This window comes from Pyxicephalus adspersus, chromosome 10, assembly GCF_032062135.1.
Source record: "Pyxicephalus adspersus chromosome 10, UCB_Pads_2.0, whole genome shotgun sequence".
In the NCBI taxonomy this organism is placed as follows: domain Eukaryota; kingdom Metazoa; phylum Chordata; class Amphibia; order Anura; family Pyxicephalidae; genus Pyxicephalus; species Pyxicephalus adspersus.
The window spans coordinates 33,739,041-33,758,343 of NC_092867.1; the positions used below are offsets into that span (position 1 = coordinate 33,739,041).

General features: G+C 35.7%; 3 protein-coding genes across 5 annotated transcripts in view; 2 read left to right on the forward strand and 1 right to left on the reverse strand.

The window, feature by feature from the left end:
- LOC140338844 (testican-2-like) overlaps positions 1-4,078 on the forward strand; it is a gene marked incomplete in the record, with an annotated part of 72,760 nt that extends 68,682 nt beyond the window's left edge. The window contains 1 exon segment of the mRNA XM_072423163.1: positions 3,960-4,078. Within this exon segment, the coding sequence (XP_072279264.1) occupies positions 3,960-4,078 (119 nt within the window).
- Positions 4,079-5,137: 1,059 nt separating this feature from the next.
- Positions 5,138-18,940, forward strand: LOC140338845 (testican-2-like). The gene is made up of 7 exons (XM_072423164.1): positions 5,138-5,188; positions 5,279-5,408; positions 6,938-7,060; positions 9,653-9,871; positions 10,358-10,420; positions 11,481-11,618; positions 14,916-18,940. Exons 1-7 carry the CDS (start codon positions 5,138-5,140, stop codon positions 15,059-15,061), a joined length of 870 nt encoding a protein of 289 aa, XP_072279265.1. The 3' UTR covers positions 15,062-18,940.
- Positions 9,865-19,303, reverse strand: part of TYSND1 (trypsin like peroxisomal matrix peptidase 1) — a 44,637-nt gene continuing 35,198 nt past the window's right edge. For all 3 annotated transcript variants that reach the window (XR_011922456.1, XR_011922455.1, XR_011922454.1), the window contains one exon: positions 9,865-10,631. The gene's annotated coding sequence lies outside the window, so the exon portion shown is untranslated. The remainder of the gene's footprint in view (positions 10,632-19,303) is intronic.

A 19,303-nucleotide genomic window follows, 5' to 3' on the forward strand; every position in this document is an offset into this window, starting at 1 on the left:
TTTGAATTTTGAAACTGAACTCCAGGAAAACAGCTAAATGCACAGTTGAAATACATCAGTATTCTCCATGGGACTTTTTAAGCTGGGTGGCAAGAAGTGGTAGACGGGTGGCCATCATTTTTGTGGCATTGGTCTGTTTGTCTGAAAGTGAATGTCAATCAGTTTCCATGAGAGCTCACAAATTGTTTACACAGGCAAGAAAGGAACAAAAAGAAATAATGACATGAAAACAAATTGAAATATTTGAAACATTACTAAAAAAAAACTTGTAAGGAGTTTATCCTAAGGTTGTCCCCCCCTTACAATGCACTGACTACAAGAGATTCAGGTTGCTTCTGTGGAGCTTAGCATTACTGTGTGATTTTGATCAGAAGTCCGACCCATGCTGAGTTAAAAGAATGGGTAATCCTAATTGGTTTCAATTGGATGAAATACCCAATATTTTTTGATGTTCTAAAACTTTCCCGAGGAAGCGAAATCTGCAAAATGCGCCAAAATGCAAGTGGGAATACCCAGTTTCATTTACTCTACCTATTGTTTCAAAAAATGTGTTGTACATTTCATGTATTATAATGTCAAATAAATTATTGTTTTAACGGTGATATGAGGTTGGAAGAAATTGGTTTATAAGTGGTGCTTGAAGAGTCCAGTAAAGTGTTTTTAAGTAAATAAATATGGTTTAGGTTAGATGTAGCACCAAACACACACTATAGTTTTTTATAGCATGAAATACTGTTGAAAAAATGATTATACTTGTTCTTTAGGTAAATCCTGGTAGCTAACGACATTTCATTCTAAAGCCGAATAAGGGAAGTAATGGTTATGGAGGTTGGCTTTGGAAATTCAGGTGACAAATCTTTTTAGGTATTTACGGTAGGTTAGTTTAATTTTACACACACTTATGGGCTGGAATCTGTCCAGTAGCTTGGAGCAACTAGTTATTGTGTGCAGATGTATAGCTAAATGTGTATCTTGTCTATGTATTATTAAGCTCCTGTTACCAATAAATGGTAATAAAAATCAGATTCGGAAAGGGCATTGCTCTGGATAGAGCCAACTATTGCTAAATGCTACTACATCGAAGTGTGGGTCTTCTGCTTTCAGCTAATTTACTTGTGGAAACAACGGCATTAGCAGCCATAACATAATAGTTCTTCTAAACTACATGCGTCCCTCAATATTTTATAACCGGTTGACTTAGCTAAACAAAAGATGCCAACACTCATGATTCTTTGAAAATCCTTCCACTGGGTTCCATACCAACCATTTCGGGGCACAATGGCCCCCTTTATCAAGGGAACAAACAGGTAAAATCAGATACAAGAAACTTCTACTTAAATACATACAGCCTTATTACAAATGGTAATATATTTGCCAAATGAAGAACACTCCTCAAAAGTGCCATCCCGTGGCTTAGCTGCCTGAGCAAACAAACCAAAAAGGAAGAAAGTGTTTTTGATATTTGCTTAGTATAAATGGCTGTCAAGGGACAATATCTATTTGTTCTAAAGTCCACTTACATTAGAAGAAAATACATTTGCAGATCAGTAAGAAAACATTTTATTCTAAGTCTCCCTGGCGATACAAGAACTATGAAGTTTTACTGGCAGGTTTCTTAGCAGCATGGCATGCTCACAGTAGATTGCTTTGTGGTTGATGATGTCAGGTACCTGTCAAGTAAAATATAAAGTCTTTTATGCTTCCCTAATTAATGTTTATTATGTCTGCCCGGCATCTTTTTTATTAGCATACTTTAAATAGCATCCTCGTAAATGAAATCTCTAAATAGCAGAACAGGACAGAAAAGGGACAGTGTTACAGGTCTAGGCATATGAGTATGAACACAAATGGCAGGCATTATCTAAAGGACTAATTAGTAATTCACAGCATGAGGATGTGGGCCTGGTGAAGAAATGCTAACATAGAAAGACAGCTCTGCTTTGTATAAATTGTGTTCAATTGCTGAGTCTCTGATAAACAAACGCAGCTTTGGGAGGCCTCTCCAAACCCAAATTACTTTGGAATGAGCTGTTTCAGAAGATGATTAAAGACAACAAGAACTAATAAACCATGAAGAAGTATTGCATACTTGCTCCTTTGATGAAAAAGCTTATCCACTGGGATAAAGTTCTCAAAGGTTATACACATAGCACCCCATAGGAGGTCTTTGTACTACAAGCACCTACCTAGCCAGATGTCTATCCCTTTGACTTCCAGTAATGTTATTCACATGTACAGTAACAGTTTTTGGCAGATTACTGTCCATTCATAAAACATAACATCCCCACCTATATTTTGGAGAAGAGGAGAGGCAGAGTTTATTAGCCCAAACTAACTTTATGTCCCAGGGTAACATAAAGTACAGTATATTAGCATTTTCATCCTAAAACAGCAAAAAATGTGTTAATGGTAGGATCATCACAAAAAAATAAAGGGAAAAAATAATGATATCGATATACCAAATGTTAGATACACTGAAGGTATTTTTGATTTTTGTTCACAAAAAAGCAATTGATCATAAAAAGGCTTCCCATGGTGATCGTTACCTACACAAGTAGAATGTAGTTGGTATAGATCCTACAAGCCAGCATAATGCTCAATTATGTCAAACTGAGATCTACTGAATTCTGCAAAATGCTGCTTGTGTAACATAAGGAGCCAGCTCTTGGTGATCAGCCACTATTTTTAATTGTATTTCTTGTAGTGTGATTGAGCTTCTGGCTAATTTTTCATTTATTTTAATGTAAAAAAAATAGGGCAACCGTAGTAATGGCCAAAACAGTTGTTGGTGAGGAGCATTCATAACCTAAACGTCAGGGTGCTCTCACAATAGGTCTGATTTTATAATGTTCTCCAAGGCTGGGGAAGATACACTTTTATCAATAAAGCTGGGTGATCCATTAAACCTGGAATGGATTTCTTTAACGTCATTTGCTCCCAAATGTTTTGAATCCTGGATCAGATCCATTCAAGGTTTGCTGGATCACCTAGCTTCACTGATAAAAGTGTATACTCTCCAGCCATGGAGAGCTTTTTTAAACCAGGCTCAATAGATCGAGGTGGTAGAGGAGTTTGTATATGATCACAATAGGAATGTTTATTGTGAGTAGTCTGAACACATTTTTTGCACATCTGAAAAACTTTTAGGCCAGTTTTTTCCTGTTTTGAACTCATATTGTGAGCAAGGGTTGATTTTGTAGATATAAGACAACATGATTGGATAAAGACGAATAGGAAATTAGTAATTTTACTTGGGGATCACTACAATTCTTTCTTTTTATTGGGTATATTGTGCATTGATACCATACTCCATCACACATTTTATCATTTCTTTGTGTTACATCTTCAAATGCTGCCATTTTGTTGGTTGTTTAGCTTTATTACATAAATATTTCCAATAAAACACTTTGCACACTCTCACACATAAATAATATATGATATATATATGATCATGTATATATACCATATATACATGATCATACATATACACATATGACACATGAATAAAAAACACAATCAATGGATTTACAGCATAATAAAATATGAATGTGTAATGCAGTGTATACATGGTCCACAGACATAGCAGGCCAGTTATATCCTAAAACTCAATTATCTCCAAAGAATGGCCAAATCTACATAAATATTGTATTTTGTAGCAGTCATTAAGTTTTGGGCAATATATTAACCATCATTGGAGAATGGAATCATGTAACCTGTTTTGAAATTCAATAAATATACATATTCATTAATACATTTAGTAAAATCTGTAATATTTAAGTGCAGGTGGGATTTATGTTCATAATATATTACAGATAATATAGGAGGTCATATCACATTTTGAAATAGACTATTGAATTTCCATTTAGAAAAACTCAGTGTTTCACGTTAATATTTATAAAGCCCTAGTGAAGTTATTTCCTTATTGCTTTTATAAGATTAAACTCTTTTTTTCATCCCAGCCCTGGACACCACAAAGGACCCTTGCCAGAAAGTGAAATGCAGTCGACATAAGGTTTGCATAGCTCATGGCTACCAAAAAGCTATGTGTATAAGCCGCAAGAAGTTGGAACACAGGTAAAACCAGACTGGAGAGGGTCAAGGAGAGAGTTGGAGCTCAGGTAATCGGTAAGTCTTTTGTAGACAAGGCGTTCAAGTAGTTTCGAGACACATGGGAGAAGGGAGATAGAACGGTAGCTGCAGGTAGAGAGGGGTCTAGTTAGGGTTTCTTTAGGATAGTTGACATTGCCAGGTCATTTGATTTGGTTTTTCTCCAATCAAAGCAATTTCCCTGAAAAAAAAAAATCCTGTGGCCAATCTTTTTTTTTTTTTGTTACAAATAACTGCCCTCTAGTTGTGTTGTGCTGCACAGCTGTAGAATCCTGAATCCTAAAGCCTCAGAACATGGTCTTATAAAGGAGGTCATCAGTGGCAGATCTCTGTAGGCTGTCATTACTGAATTTTTTGCAAAAACTCTAGTTGTAGATCAATGCTGCATTTATAGCATCAGTACATTCTGAGATACTGGCCAGGAAAAAATTGTATGAAGTTAAGTCAAAATTTTTTATGCTGGCGGAATTGTTGATACTTTGAGATCATCTCAGCAGCCAAGCATCTAGCGTTTTCAAAATAAAGACTGCTAACATATTTCATCAATGATATGTTTCCTTTAATGACTTTAAGACGTATTATTTTAACATATTTGTATGTATTTTTTAATAACAATCTAAGCTAAACACTGATATCAGAATGGACTGTCATCATTAGACACAACTGCCCTTGTTCTAGCAGTAAAAACTTGAAGAAATACACATAGTACACAAGGGTTTGCCCATTGTACTGGAGGAGAGATTTAACTATTGTTAAATAGTTACAGCCCTCTTGCATTGTTTTAAAAACATATAATTGATCATTGCAAACATTTATACTGAAATGGAAACATTGTGCATACCCAACTTTTTACAGAATTAAAAAAAAACATCAAAGCTGACAACCCAACTGCTAAATCACATCTTTTTATGAAATTACTGTAATACTAGTATCTCTACAATCCATTCCTCTCTCTACCTCTTCTCTTAGTAGTGTGTTTGATAACATCCGACATAGGAAATGCTTCTGTTCTGTAGCTCTCACCAGCTTGATGTGTTTGCAATTGCTGGTCCTGAAATATTTGAGGGTATCATGCATTAGCGTATGTGAAACTTACTGCAATCACGTCCGCATAGCTGTGTGCCAGGAATCGGCATAGCAATGCTCAGATCTTCCTTTTCTTATTTATTAGTGTAAACTGGAGCAGCAAGCGTGCCTGAGCAGCAAAGAGCTGACTGTGAAGTGCCAAGGCTCTTGTCCATGTCCAACAGAAAACTCTCCTACCACGACCACCACCACCACTACAGACACCAACAAACAGGGTAAGCTTTTATTGCTGTTTAACGAACTGCTTAATGTAATTAACAATCAGGCATGTCACTTGCTTGCAGCCCTGGAAACATAAGTGCTTGGGAACACAAAACAACTAAAAAGCATTCATGTTATCATAAAACGTTAATAGGTTTGAGTCTGCATCTTTTTTTTTTTACATTTTTTAATATTATAACATGATTGTTTTACTAATAAGTGTGTAAAAGTCTGTGTGAGCTAATAAACTTTGTAAACAGTTTTTTTTCCAGCAAAGAAAATAAGAAAAAGCCTTTAAGCCTAAAGTTTCATCTGCTGTTTGAATATAAAAATATGAAGTTTTCATATTGAATTGACAAAAACAACTTAGTTATAGCAAACAACACATTTGTTAAAGCTTAGTAAATAGTGCCAATTATGTTGAAACCCAATTTCTCATTTTCATGCCACCTTGTACATTTCTTTTAGCTATATTCACCATTATGTAGGCTTAATAACATTGAGTGTTTTATGCTTTCTAATGTAAATGTAGCACATTATACAAACCAGCTTTCAATTGTGAAGTAAATTATTACAACATTAAAGCTTTTAAAAAGTTAAACAGCAAAAAGATGAGATCTGTGTAAAATAAAACATGTCTATTAGAGTGTTTATGTGTTCTGTTATATGTACAGAATGTGCCAACTGTTCCTATTTATTTTTTTTTTTCTATGATTTCTATTTAAGTCTCAATTAAATAAAACTTAAAATTGAAGATAAATCTGCCTATAATATTTCCTCCTATATCCCCCATCAACATGCTCAGAAACATTTTTAGCTGGGTGGGGAGAAATTGTTGGTGTGTGTTCAAAAAGTGGACAGACAACACATGGCAAATTTTTTTTGCCATAGAAATGTATTAACCTTTATAATACTGTCAGCCTTTTACCGCCTACTATACTTTGTTTTAATTCTAAAATGCCAACCTTCTTACTATGTTCCATTTTCTGTTGTCTTTGTATTATGCCCCAACTATCCATTGTCTCTGTATTGTGACCCAGCTTTTCAGTAACCACCCAAAAACAGTGAGGTGGTTACTGAAAAGTCCTAGGTGGTGCATCCAGCTAAAAAAGGCCTGTGGAGAACACTAATGCTAACACAATGTTTAAATAAAACCTTTCCATTTTCATTACATACCTTTCTTGGACCTGTCAATGTCATTATTGGGTCCCTGTGCTTCTCTGTTTAATGCCGGCGGATGGTTGGAGACATGAGCAAGGCAGGCTACATTTCCCTTTAGACTTTCTTAGGTAACAGCACCATGTGATTCTGAGCCTCCATGAATTAAAGAACTGAAATCAAATGAATAAAAATGGTGGGTCAGAGACAGTTAGGTGTAAAGGGCTAGATGCTGGAGGACATTCCTCAGTCAACTGGCTGGAATTCAGCCTTAAGCAATATAATAGTGCTAACATTACAGGTGAGAAGGGGGCAAAACTGTATAGAATTATAGAACTTAATGACGACTTTGTTCCTTTTTAAATATTGATATTGTTCTTTTTAGGAGAGACATGTACTGGTCAGGACCTGGCGGACCTTGGAGACCGTTTACGGGATTGGTTTCAGCTGCTTCATGAGAACTCCAAGCAGAACAGTACAGCAGCTGCAGGAGTGAAACAAGTGAATGGTAATGTACTCCAGAGAACACTTTTAAATAGTCATTTTAAATGGTTTGTGAGTATATATATATATATATAATTTACATAATGCTTTAAGATCACATGGGTTCCTAAATGAGATTTCAGATCTATTCCTTTTAATTACTGTTTAAGTTATGTTCAAGAAAACACAGATTACCGTTAACATGCAAGACTTTTTCATACCTTCTCAGCCAGTGGTTTTGCCAGGTTCAAAAGATTATTCTGTGGGTTAAAATGCAGTTTTAAAGCAAAAAACATTTAAAAATACTTTAGTTGTTTTTTACATTCAAGATCTGAATGTATCATGATAATCAGCACATTACATACAGGGCTACTGTTAGTAGCAGATTCAATGATCTATCAATATCCTCTTGCTCCTTAAAAACTCAATTAGCCGGCTAGGAAGTGACCCCACTGTGTCCCTTATCTCTAAAAGAAAAAGTGGTGGATGCTTGGGAAGATTATCTTAAAAAGAAGAAAATATCATATTTTAAATTCACAGCAAGTGGGTAAATCTGGATTTATCTGAATTTCTGAAATCTGTAGAAAGTAATCTGTAACTCAATATACTGATGGCCAGGTTTGTCTGATGTTCTTTGAATTGTGCGTGTATGAGAAAGCCACTAAAAACTGAAAATGGCACTAGTATGGATTTATTCTAATAATACTACAAAAACCTACTGATAACATGAATGGCTCCATAGATCCGCCATAGAACAGTGAAGTAATTAAAGTTCAATTAGAGTCACCCAGTGCATGGATATTACGCTCACAAATGTATTCTATGTCAGACAAGTGATTATCTCAATTTCTTGGATGATCATGATATATAGTCTTTCGTATGTCTTGATAGAAACAATGATACAGTGTTCCAGCCTCCATTAATGAACATTGAGCAGACACGTGTAGCACGAATCCAAAGATTCAGATGAAGCATCTGGTCATGAATCTAGGAGCAGTTTGAAAGAAGCTTGGGCCAATAATTTATTGGAGCACTTCACACTCCAAAAGAGCTTGATGGGTACTTTGGAAAAATGATTCATTGCTTAATTAGCACCTCGTTAGTAAAGCAAAACATTTTAGAAGTTAATTATCAGAATCTCTTGGCATGACATAGGGACAATAGTACCACTGAGTGATGTTGATAAACAGTATGACATCGGGCTGACCAGAAATGAGGTGCACGTCTGCTCCATCAAAATGTGGCATTTCACAGATGTTGTAAGACTGTAAGTGTTGGCGGCACCACTAAACCCAGGAAATATGATAATCTTGTGCAGATTGGGGTCGTTGGGTAAATAAACAGGACAATGAATACTCTGTCATTTTCTTTTATGTAATCCGTATACTCATTTGACCCCCTTACCTTCAGCACAGGGTAATGTACTCAGCTGGAAATAAAATAGCCCTCCTTTGTTACAAATCTTAGTATAAGTGGATTTAGCTGGGAGTGATTAATCAGAATGAATGCTCATTATGGCACAAGTAGCTAAACCTAGGATAAAATTGTATTGCAAGTGTATTTAATTTTACACAGTACAAGCACTGTGTTTTATTCATAATTAACTAGTTAATTACTTTCTTGGGCTATTTTTGATCTGATCCTTGTTTGTGAAAGCTTTTTAATATGTCGCCGTCCCATTTTCAAATCTTTCTCCTGGACTATGTGCCTGTATGATACAATGGGTTAGACAATTACACGTTACATAGTTTGGAAGAATTTCAGGCTATTTTTGCCAATGTCAATTGCTGAAACCTTAGATTTGTAACTGTCAGTCTGATACTTTGGGCATGATTTATTAAAGCTCTCCAGGACGGGACAAGATAGACTATCATGGGAGAACCTGTGTGATCCAGCAAACCTAGACCAAATCTATTCCAGATTTGTTGGTTCTCCCATGATAGTCTATCATGGGAGCTTAAATAAATCAAGTCCTTTGAGTTGCTGAACTAGAACAAGTGTTGAAATACGGAATTCTAATTTGTTGATTGCCTTTTCCGACTCAAAATTATAAAAAAACAGGCACCTGGAAAGCCAGGAACAGTATACCCATATTTTCTAATGGCAGGCGTATGAGAATTATGTCATAATCAAAAACCTGAAAAAACACAACTGATATTTTCTTTACTTTGATTCCAGCAGCACTTCAGCTAACTTCATTAATTAACAGAACAAACATATGATTGCACCCATTACCAAAATAAGGATCTATCCAAGAGTTTTATGTTCTGACTTACTCATAGACATATGTATATAGCATGGAAAATTTAGTTCATTGCTTTTTTTCTGATTGCTCTGTTCCGCTATAGAGAGGATGGTACAGTGCAGCTGGTGGGAAATGAATAGCCAAGAATCACTTCCAAGTTGATAGCAAAGGAGGTGACATCAGAGCAGAAGAAAATAAAAGTGACTAAAATAAAACATATGCACGTGTCCAAGTAGAGGAAAGTCATAAACATAAAAAATGAATTAAAGAAATCTCATTTTTAAGGGGCTTACAATTTATGTTATTATTAATTGAGGTGATAGGTGCACGTTCATTCAGAAATTCTAGTAACTACGGATGTTATTTATACAGTGCTAGACAAGACCTTGGTGGCCAGCTGCAAAGACTCAATAGGATGGATGTTTTCTAAGTTGGATTCCAACAATGACCTCTTTTTGGACCAAGCTGAGCTGGCAGCAATCAACCTTGACAAGTATGAAATCTGCATCCGGCCCTTCTTCAACTCATGTGATACTTATAAGGATGGGCGAGTGTCCACTGCTGAGTGGTGCTTCTGTTTCTGGAGAGAAAGTAAGTAGATGGATAATTACATCAACTGAATACAAAAATACATTTAAAAGAACTAATAAAATAAAGAGGTATCTTTGTAAGCTATTCACAAATCAACCAGTGCTACAGTGTGAATGGATACACTATGGACTCTATAAGTATACTATTAGGAATAGAAAACTGTAAAATTTGTTATGGTAACTTAAGTTTACTATTGCCATAACTTTTAGGAACAATACATTAGGCATAATTGTAACATATATATAATGTGCAGGAAGACTTTTTTTCTTAGTGTTTCTTTTCCCCATTTGTCCTACATTGGGAGAAATATTGTGATAATGTATTGTGTTAGGTATTGTTGGTGGATTCTTGCTGTTTATAGTTGTTTATATTGCTGTTTTGAGCATAGTACTTTTAAGCATCCCTTATATATTTTTTTTTTCTAACATACACATATAAGATGAAAAGGATTGGATTCTTGACTGTTAATAATGTGTTTGGTTTTAGAGCCTCCATGTCTTGCAGAACTTGAGAAGGTGCAGATCCAAGAGGCTGCTAAGAAAAAACCTGGTGAGTTTTCATAGATCATCATCATCATACTTGTCATTTACCTGTACCATTCTGGGGTAGCCTTAGGACAAGTTCGGGAATACGGTCCTCCTGTGCAGTAGACTGGTATGATACCAAAGCAAGGGGGGTCCCTTCTCCTGGAGGAAGCCTCAGTTGCTTCTGCACCAGCTTGGCTAGCATAAATCTTTCAATTTTTTCGGACAAGTTTTTTCTTTGGTTGTCAAAGTAGTTAATTGCATATTTTTGAATAAAAAAAAATGTGTTATTATGGTAGTGACCCCATTTGTACCACTAGTCGAAACACTAGCTTTTTTCTGGCTATGACAATGTTTCTTGACCTATTTCATGGGGGAACCTATTGAAATAACTTTCAGGTCTACAGGGAACCCCTGCTATAATTAAACTGAACTGATAGTCACAAACTTCTAGTTGAGAAAAACTCGTCAAGGAACTAAAATTGGGTGTATTGGAGCCGTGGAGATGTGGTCCTATTACAAATGTTTTTGTTCAAGTGCAGTTACCCCTTGGGGTACTATTAAACTTTCTGCAAGGTCAGAAACATTGCAAATTGCCACGTTCGAGTTTTTAAAGGTGCATGCTCTTTGTCCTAACGATCTCTACACTGTTCTGGAACATATATGCAGAGCCGGAATGTAGACTTTTCACACTCCAATGGCTGTGTGCTTGTTCCAGGTCAGTAACTAAACATTAAGCCAGGGTTAGAATGAGAGATCTGCACAAAAAAGAAATTGTTAGTGGCAGCTTCCATATTTTCTTTTCTGACAGTTTCACTTGAAATGAACCAGTAAAGATCATAATAGGAAACCTCTTGTAATCCAATGCTTCTGCCCTCTTTAAAGGGTCACTACCATAGCCAGGAGCTATTCAGAAGCATGTCCACTCTATCAATACCATGTTAATGCCAAAGGCAAGGATAGCAAGACATGACTGCAGTAATACAGTGTAGGAAATTAGTGGAACGTATTATGCATCCTTTTTCATTACATCTACCCCTGGTACTGTCCTACAATTTATACCTAAACAATGGTGTGCCTTCTAGGGGTTTTCATTCCCAGCTGTGATGAAGATGGCTACTACAGGAAGATGCAGTGTGATCAGGCCAGTGGGGAGTGCTGGTGTGTGGATCAGCATGGATCTGAGCTAACTGGCACAAGGATACATGGAAATCCAGACTGTGGTAAGATTTGCCAACAATACAGAGCTGAATGCATTACTATTAAAAAAATTCAGGTTAAGCAAAATTTAATGTAAATGCAGGTGTTTGGTTTTTGCAACTAACCCCACTAGGGTACATCGTTGTACTGAAGTTTAGACCGAGAAAACTTGTTTTCCGTTCTTTGTTTTGGACAATTCAAATGGGTCAATGGTCATTTTTTTCTTAGGTATGAGCAATAAATGTATACTGCAGGATTACATGACTGGCTTATTTAGCTTTACAATTGGTCAATTTTAATGGACAAATTCAAACACAGTACTATAAAGCTTTACCTGTATGTGATTCATACAGTATTTTTTGCTCAATTACAGTAATTATAGTAAGTAATGTAAGGTGGCAGTTTGGCACTTTGAACATTAAAAATATGAAACGAATAAATGGGACTTTAAATGTAAGCACTTTACACCATGTATATTGTGTTATAAAGGACATATTCATTTATAGTTAAAATTGGTTATGAAATATCCATTACAGTCTTTACATTATACTTTTGCAGACCATCATTGACCTCATTGCACACAACTTGATAGTATTTCAATGTATTTTAAAGCATGCAAGTTAATGCAGTCAGTACAAATGTGGGATATTGCAGGTTACAGTCCTTGGTTTATCTATGGAGGAGTAGCACTGTCACCCTAGACATGACTACAGAAAACCACTACCTTTTCTTATGTTCTTAACATAAGTGTGGAGGTGTAATTCAGAATGCTAACTGACACAACTGCAGAACAGACAGAGAGAAGAAGAGTGAGTGGTAAGCTCACAAGAGCTTATAACGAGTATTTTCAATAGTTTATATTTAATTACTGGACCAAAACCAAAAACAAATAAGGTAGGTTAATTATTTGGGTAAAAATACAGCCGATAACAGCCTGACAATAACAAGGGCAGTAATGGCAGCCATCGACATATATTAATATTGACTCATGTATTCTAAAACACCATGGTATAATTTACTTTATCAGTAGCATGAGTAGGGAGCTTTGTAGATAGATCATATTATGCTCTTTGCCATAATAAAAATAGATAACATCTACTACCAATGTCTTCTAGCATTCTGACATTGTACTGTACAAAACATAATAGAATTCAGATAATATATTGTTCCATGCTTTGACTAGACTATTGGAATAACCAGTCCTTATATCATTTTTATTACAACTGCAAAAGGTCTGGTATTGTAGAGGTGGCCTACGTATATTTTTCCCATTAATAAATTAACTTCATATTCTCTCCCTGGCATTGCTGAATATATCAGGGCACATTTGCTGACGTATTAAATAGCACTTTAAAGAGCAGCATTTGCATAAAGCAGTTCACATGAGATCCAGCCCCGAGCAAGCTTATGGTTTGATTATGCAATTCATGTCCTTGGAGGGACCCAGGATTCCAGCCCTGCAAGGCAAGAATGCTAATCACGCCAATGTATTATTCCACAATGCTTTGTAAATGGACAGTAAGAAAGAACAATAAGGTTGATTCACTAAAGAATGCCCACTTTTTAGAAGTGTATATTCAGAATAAAACATAACTGATCATAAATTAGATATACCTGCGTCACCTTGGAATACCTAATCACATGTAAAGGAAATGAGGCACATGGTTGATCAATAAAACCAAGCACGGCTTCATCCTATTTTAGTAAATAAGTAAATGCAGAATGAACAGACGTAAACCCTATTTCCAGTTCCATATCCTCATAGCCTATGTATATTATTTGCAGCATTACTATTACAATGTTTACTGCACCCTTTGGATAATGGTGTTTCTGGGAAAGAACTTCCATGCCATCCAAACAGCAGTTTAGTTTTATTTGACCAGAAAAATAGATGGTAACAGCAAATGTCTGTCCACTATAACTTACTGTCCGTGTTGTACCTGAATACTGTCTTATAAGATAACCTTCACTGTACAGAAAGAAAATCCTTGAGCACATCATGCCCTGTTTTGGAACACCAATATATGTATCGCTCTTGGACATTTCATTATTATTATATTCATTCTTGTAGCACACTGGATAGAACACTTTGAGCAAGGTCGGCTGCACTTTGCAAAGAGAGATACATTAGTAATGGCATGCTTGCTGAAAGGAAGAAGAGAAAAGGTTCATTCAGAGATTTCACTACATTTAAATGGGCTGTGATATATTCCTCATAAAAATGAACCATTAACTGACGTAACCTAAGAGAATATAAAAGACTCTGCATTTCTTGTATCTGGAAATGTTTTTGGTGCAGCTATGTAGAGCTTTTTCCCCCAATATAGGGTATTTTAGTGTGCCCTTTAGAAGCCAGGAAAAGTAAAAAAAAAATATTAGTTTCATATGTCAATGGAAATTGTGTAAACTAAACCATTTGCATATTAAAAGGAAATGTCTAAAGGTTGAAATAAAAAAAAAGAAATAACAAATATTTATGTAAAGGCAACTTTTTTGTTTTAATTTTGGATGCAGTAGGAAAGGGTTAAACTCTTATCAATAATCAATTATTGTTATTGACGGGGCAGATTTCGGGAACGAAAATTTTGTTTATAGATTTTCTCTGTTTAATCAGGAGGAATAAAAAACCTACAAGTGGTTTTATCGTTTTCTACTCAATAAAAAACTAAAAAAATGGTTGGACATTGACTTTAACAACTTATAATTAGCTACAGGCAACCACCTCTTCTGTCCACAGATTTTTACTTTTTAGGTGTGGAAAAAGACTATCATACGAGGTTCTCATAATATTGATTCTCTTAACTCCATTGCCTCACAAGTATTACTTGGTGCTGAGTGTTATATTGATGAATAGATCTCTTAGTGAGAATGATGGATGGTAAGAGTTCTGCTCATCTTCACTTGAGTTGTATGCTGTCAGGACTAGCTACCATCTCTTCCCTGATTATGCCAATGGCTGGGTGCAGAATGTATGCCGTGAAAATCATATTTCTCTGAACACCGATAAAGAACTAGAACTCCACCTAGTCAAAATTACAAGTACCTGGAAACATTGCCTTGTAGTTACCTTACAGTCACTATAATACATCAAGGTCATCGTTTCCCTGGTACAGTTTGGCAAGTAGTTATCGTTCACAAAAGTGCACCATTATCCGACAGTATCTACAGCCTAAATTATTAATTATCAAATATGGAAGATGACCGATCATTGCCAATACATCTCTGTACCACCCTAAAATCTAATAAGTTGCCAGGATATAAATCTGTAACCCGCTCATCCAATACTTCGTGTAAACATAATCTTGTTGTCTTTGTAACAGATGACGTGGTTGGGTTCTCAGGGGATTTTGGCAGTGGTGTTGGTTGGGAAGATGAAGAAGAGAAAGAGACCGAAGATGCCGGAGAAGAGGCCGAAGAAGAAGAAGGCGAAACAGGAGAGGCAGATGATGGAGGATACATTTGGTAGAACCTCAACAGCACAGTCCTGTCTGGGCCTTGCAGCCATGTTTGGAAGACTGCAGTAAATAGTAAAGAGATGCCACAGTGATCAGGAAACACAGCTGAATGTACATTATATTTCAACAGAAAATTGTGTGTGTGAGCATGCAAGTGTGCCTGTCGACTGAGTGCTTTGAGATTGCAGCTCATTTCCTCCCCATAGTATAGAGGAGCTTTTCTACAGCAGACAAAAGAAATCCATTTCTTCATTTTCTTTAAAGTCATGAAGATGTTTGCATATACTCTAGCACTGGACCATCCCATTCTTTATTCCAGAATCAAGTACACATGTCTGGGACACACTTTTATCTCTCCTGGTGATGAGCTATTTCTAGCCACAAATTAGGAACAAAACACCGTATGTACATACACAATTATAGTAAAACACACTGTGTACATGTGAACAGTGTTTTATTACAATCAACAATGGGTAGAGTTATGTAGATAATAAATGATACTTGGGTGTAAAAACACATAAAAAAACAATATCTTGGCATTAAAATTGTGGTGGCTTGGAGTACATGACTCCTTATACAATGAATAGGGAGATCAAACATGTTATAGGTCTTTGTGTAACAACTGTGCATGATCACAATGCCAGCTGAAATGTGTTTTTCTTTTTTTGTGCGGTTATACTTATTTTTAAGTCATATAATCTGGATGTTAAAAATGAATACAGCTTTTTTGAATAGTGGGCGTACATTATCCTTATGCTAACAGGCCATCAAACTCAGAAAACGCTGGATGTCCACCTCCCTGAGCAATGCTGAGTGACTGCAACCTTCCACCATTGTATGGCTGATGCTCTACTGTTATCTGGTGTAGTATACAAAACTGACATACTCCACATTGCTTTACACCCCTATGTTCAGCATGTGCTCAGCATTATGGAGTTCTTCATGTAGATACATTGTAAGAGTATGACATTCTCTAGTCTACGTTGAAAATAAATATACATGCTTTTTCCCAATGACATCCTTTAAAATATATAATCTGAAAAGTATTGTGTTTTTTGTTTTCTGTTTTTAGAACAAAAAAAGGTTTAAACTTTTATCATCTTAATTGAATTTTTTGATAAGAAACATGAAATGTGAGTTTTAATATTTTGTGCAGAGATGGACAGGTCAGTTATATTTACACATTGCAAGCCACAGGTCTGTATAGTCTGTGTATTATAATTTACTTGTGTGTGTTTGGGATAATACATATTAATAAATTATATTTAAAATGTATGGTTTTGACATTGTGGTCTGCACTGCACACTATTGAGGTTGTAAAGCAGAAGTGCATTTCTTCTACACATTGGCAGCACACTTGTTCGCCATGTCTGAACAGTAAGCTATTCCCCAGATACATTAGTTGAGATCAGTGTATATGAGCTAAGGGGCTGCCGGGGAAGCTCTTTATAAGATGACGGTCCCCATACCACACGTTGCGTGACAAACTCCAGCATGCAATTTTAATCAGCCAATAATGATTTGTGTGTCAAATGTACAAATATTCTTGAAAACGGCTTATCTCTCTGGGGATTTATCACACCGTTGGTTTCAGAGAGACTTGGCAGGAAAAAAATGTTTCCAGTGTTTTCTTCTATACCCAAGCTAATACAGATCATCATTGCTCTTGCTGTATGATCTTTGTTTTACAGGATTCAGTTACATGGTGTTATACATTAAATATATATCCCTAAAGTAAAAAGTTATTCTCATCAGTATAGACAGAGTTATTTATCATATTCTTTGAAATTGAGCAAACCTAGAAAATTGTTAACTTGTATATAAATTAATTGATTTCTTTGGGACTTCCTTCCTTTAATCACCAACCAGGCATATCAGTGTGTTAACAAAAGGATCTGTTTAGACTTGTGACTTTATACTGTGCTGTCTAATTAATGTCAGAACCTGGCAAAGAGTCTCCAAAAATATTATCCTGGAGAGTTTTTTTTACTCCCAAGACTGGTTACAGTGATTGGAAATGGGGCGAATGCTTTCCATAGCTGTATCCCTTGTGGGAAATATGGCTTTGCCCCAAAATGACACACGCTGTAGCAGTGTGATAGATTTCTGTTTATTGTACACAAAGGCTCATTATTTCAGTTGGAAAAGAGTTTCCTAATACCACAAAGTTCTGTATATACACTACATACATACTTCTCAGCAAATGATCATGGTGTTTTGGCAATACCCTTTCAAAAGTATTAGGAAAGAACAAATGAATCAAATATGTTTTGGTCTACCCTATCCATTGGCAGATTGTACTCTATTCACCAAGTGTTTTCTTTAATGATCATTGCTGCAAAATGCTTGAAATGTGCAACCTTTGCTATAAGGGTGTTTAAACAGACATGCACAATAAAATCTTGGAGCAGTTTATTGTGCTGCAGTATAGATTTATTATTACATATTTAAACCGTTTATGGTTTGACCAGCAAAAATATAGTCTTTCCTATCTACATCGAAATTGGGTTGCTGTAGGTTGCCATCACAGAAGTATGTAATAATATACTAGCAACTGAAAAAAAAGATAATTGGTTGAATATCATGGCAGAATACAAGATTTTTAAACAAAACCAAGCCAACTGGATGATGGCTTAGACATCCCTAAGTATATCTATAGTGGTTAAACAGCACTATGCAGTTAATTTACTAAAGGGGCTTGGACTGCCAACTTAGCAAAGTGAATTATCACTCAGCAAAAGATAATTCACTTTAGTGAATGTGATGAAAATGTTGTTTTCAATAAATACCCAATCACACGCAGAAAAATGTAAATTTGCATGATTTTTGCTTGCGCATGATTGGAAGGCTGAAGTCAACAGAGGTCCAACGTAATCAATAAAATAAGTGAATTATCCCTTGCAGCATGATGAGTCACTGATCACATATAACAGTTTTTTTTTAGAGGCTGGGAGTGAAGGATTTAATTTATCTTCTTATACAAAATCACATTGTATTTAATTACACTGAGTAGCAAAATGTTACAGTAAATCATGACTGTATAAGTCTAGGCCATTGCATAAAATGTGATGTGCCCTCACATGTATACTTTCCAGACTGGTTGTGCTCATCTATTTGTCATTTTTGGGGTACAAAGATACAAAATGCATTGAATCTGATCCATCCTATTTCTTGTGGTTAAGCAAGGAGCATGCAAAAAAGCAGAGATGTGCTGTTGGCACAATGTTATCAAACACATGGAAATAGGCATCTGCCTAGCATTGCTCTGGAATAGTATTATTAAATAAAGCCCAATTCTATTAAGCAAGCCTCAGTGTTTTGCTTTCCAAAAAAATGTCTGTTATCATGTGTGCTTGATCCTCTGTATGTACTGACCTGTTGGCTAAGAATGTATGTCTATAGGGGTTGCAGAACAATCACTTGCATGTATCCATAGAATCCTTTAATATACATGTGTATCTTGAAGGTGTTCTGTTTTCTTTTTTAAAGTCTGTGCTTAGAAATCAAGTCCGGAAAGGTAATAAAAACACAAACTGCTAACTGCTAGTGTAAAAACATAATGTCTTCTCATGTGCAATACCTTTTGAACTTAGATGACAAACCACGTGCAAGTGCTAGGACCTCAGTTTGTATATTTATTACGTGCTGACATTGTATCTCTCGGTAATTTTAGATGTAAAATAAAACAGTGTTAGAATGTAAATGTACTAATAGGGCGCCAAGTTCAAATGTTTAATGATTCGTGCTCGCCAATATATTTCATCTCAGTCTGGGTGACCCTCACAGTGTCTATAACTGCCTATTACTTATGATCAAGTGAAACAAAGATACACACGCAAAAGGTTGAAACATATTTTTAAAAAAGAATTAAAAAATAATTTTAAAAAAGGCTCCTTGTGTTCTGTTTTATTTTTTACTTAAGGAGTTAAAATATTTAATGAATATTTAGGTGTAAATGACACAAATGATTCAGGCTGTTATTCTGAATACTCCTGTAACTTTGTTTTAATAACTAGTTTTTATAGATTTTTTTTATTGATTCTGCTAGAAGATTGGCTATTATTACACTAACAGGCTGAACGGTCCAGCAAAATAAGCATCCACATTTACAGGAATATTTTGTTGATACTTTAAATGGGCAGAACAGCTGTTAATCGGCCAGAAGGCAAAATTGACAACAGCATATTGAATGAAAGATTGCTATGACCACAGAAAGAATACAACGACCACCTGCAGATTTGAAAGTTGTGGTG

What these genes read in the sequence shown, in the direction of transcription:
- LOC140338845 (XM_072423164.1), top strand. Translation starts at nt 5,138, where the DNA reads ATGTGTTTGCAATTGCTGGTCCTGAAATATTTGAGGGTATCATGCATT. An exon ending in TACAGACACCAACAAACAGG is followed by an intron (nt 5,409 to 6,937) that starts GTAAGCTTTTAT and finishes TGTTCTTTTTAG; the next exon opens with GAGAGACATGTACTGGTCAG. An exon ending in AGGAGTGAAACAAGTGAATG is followed by an intron (nt 7,061 to 9,652) that starts GTAATGTACTCC and finishes TTATTTATACAG; the next exon opens with TGCTAGACAAGACCTTGGTG.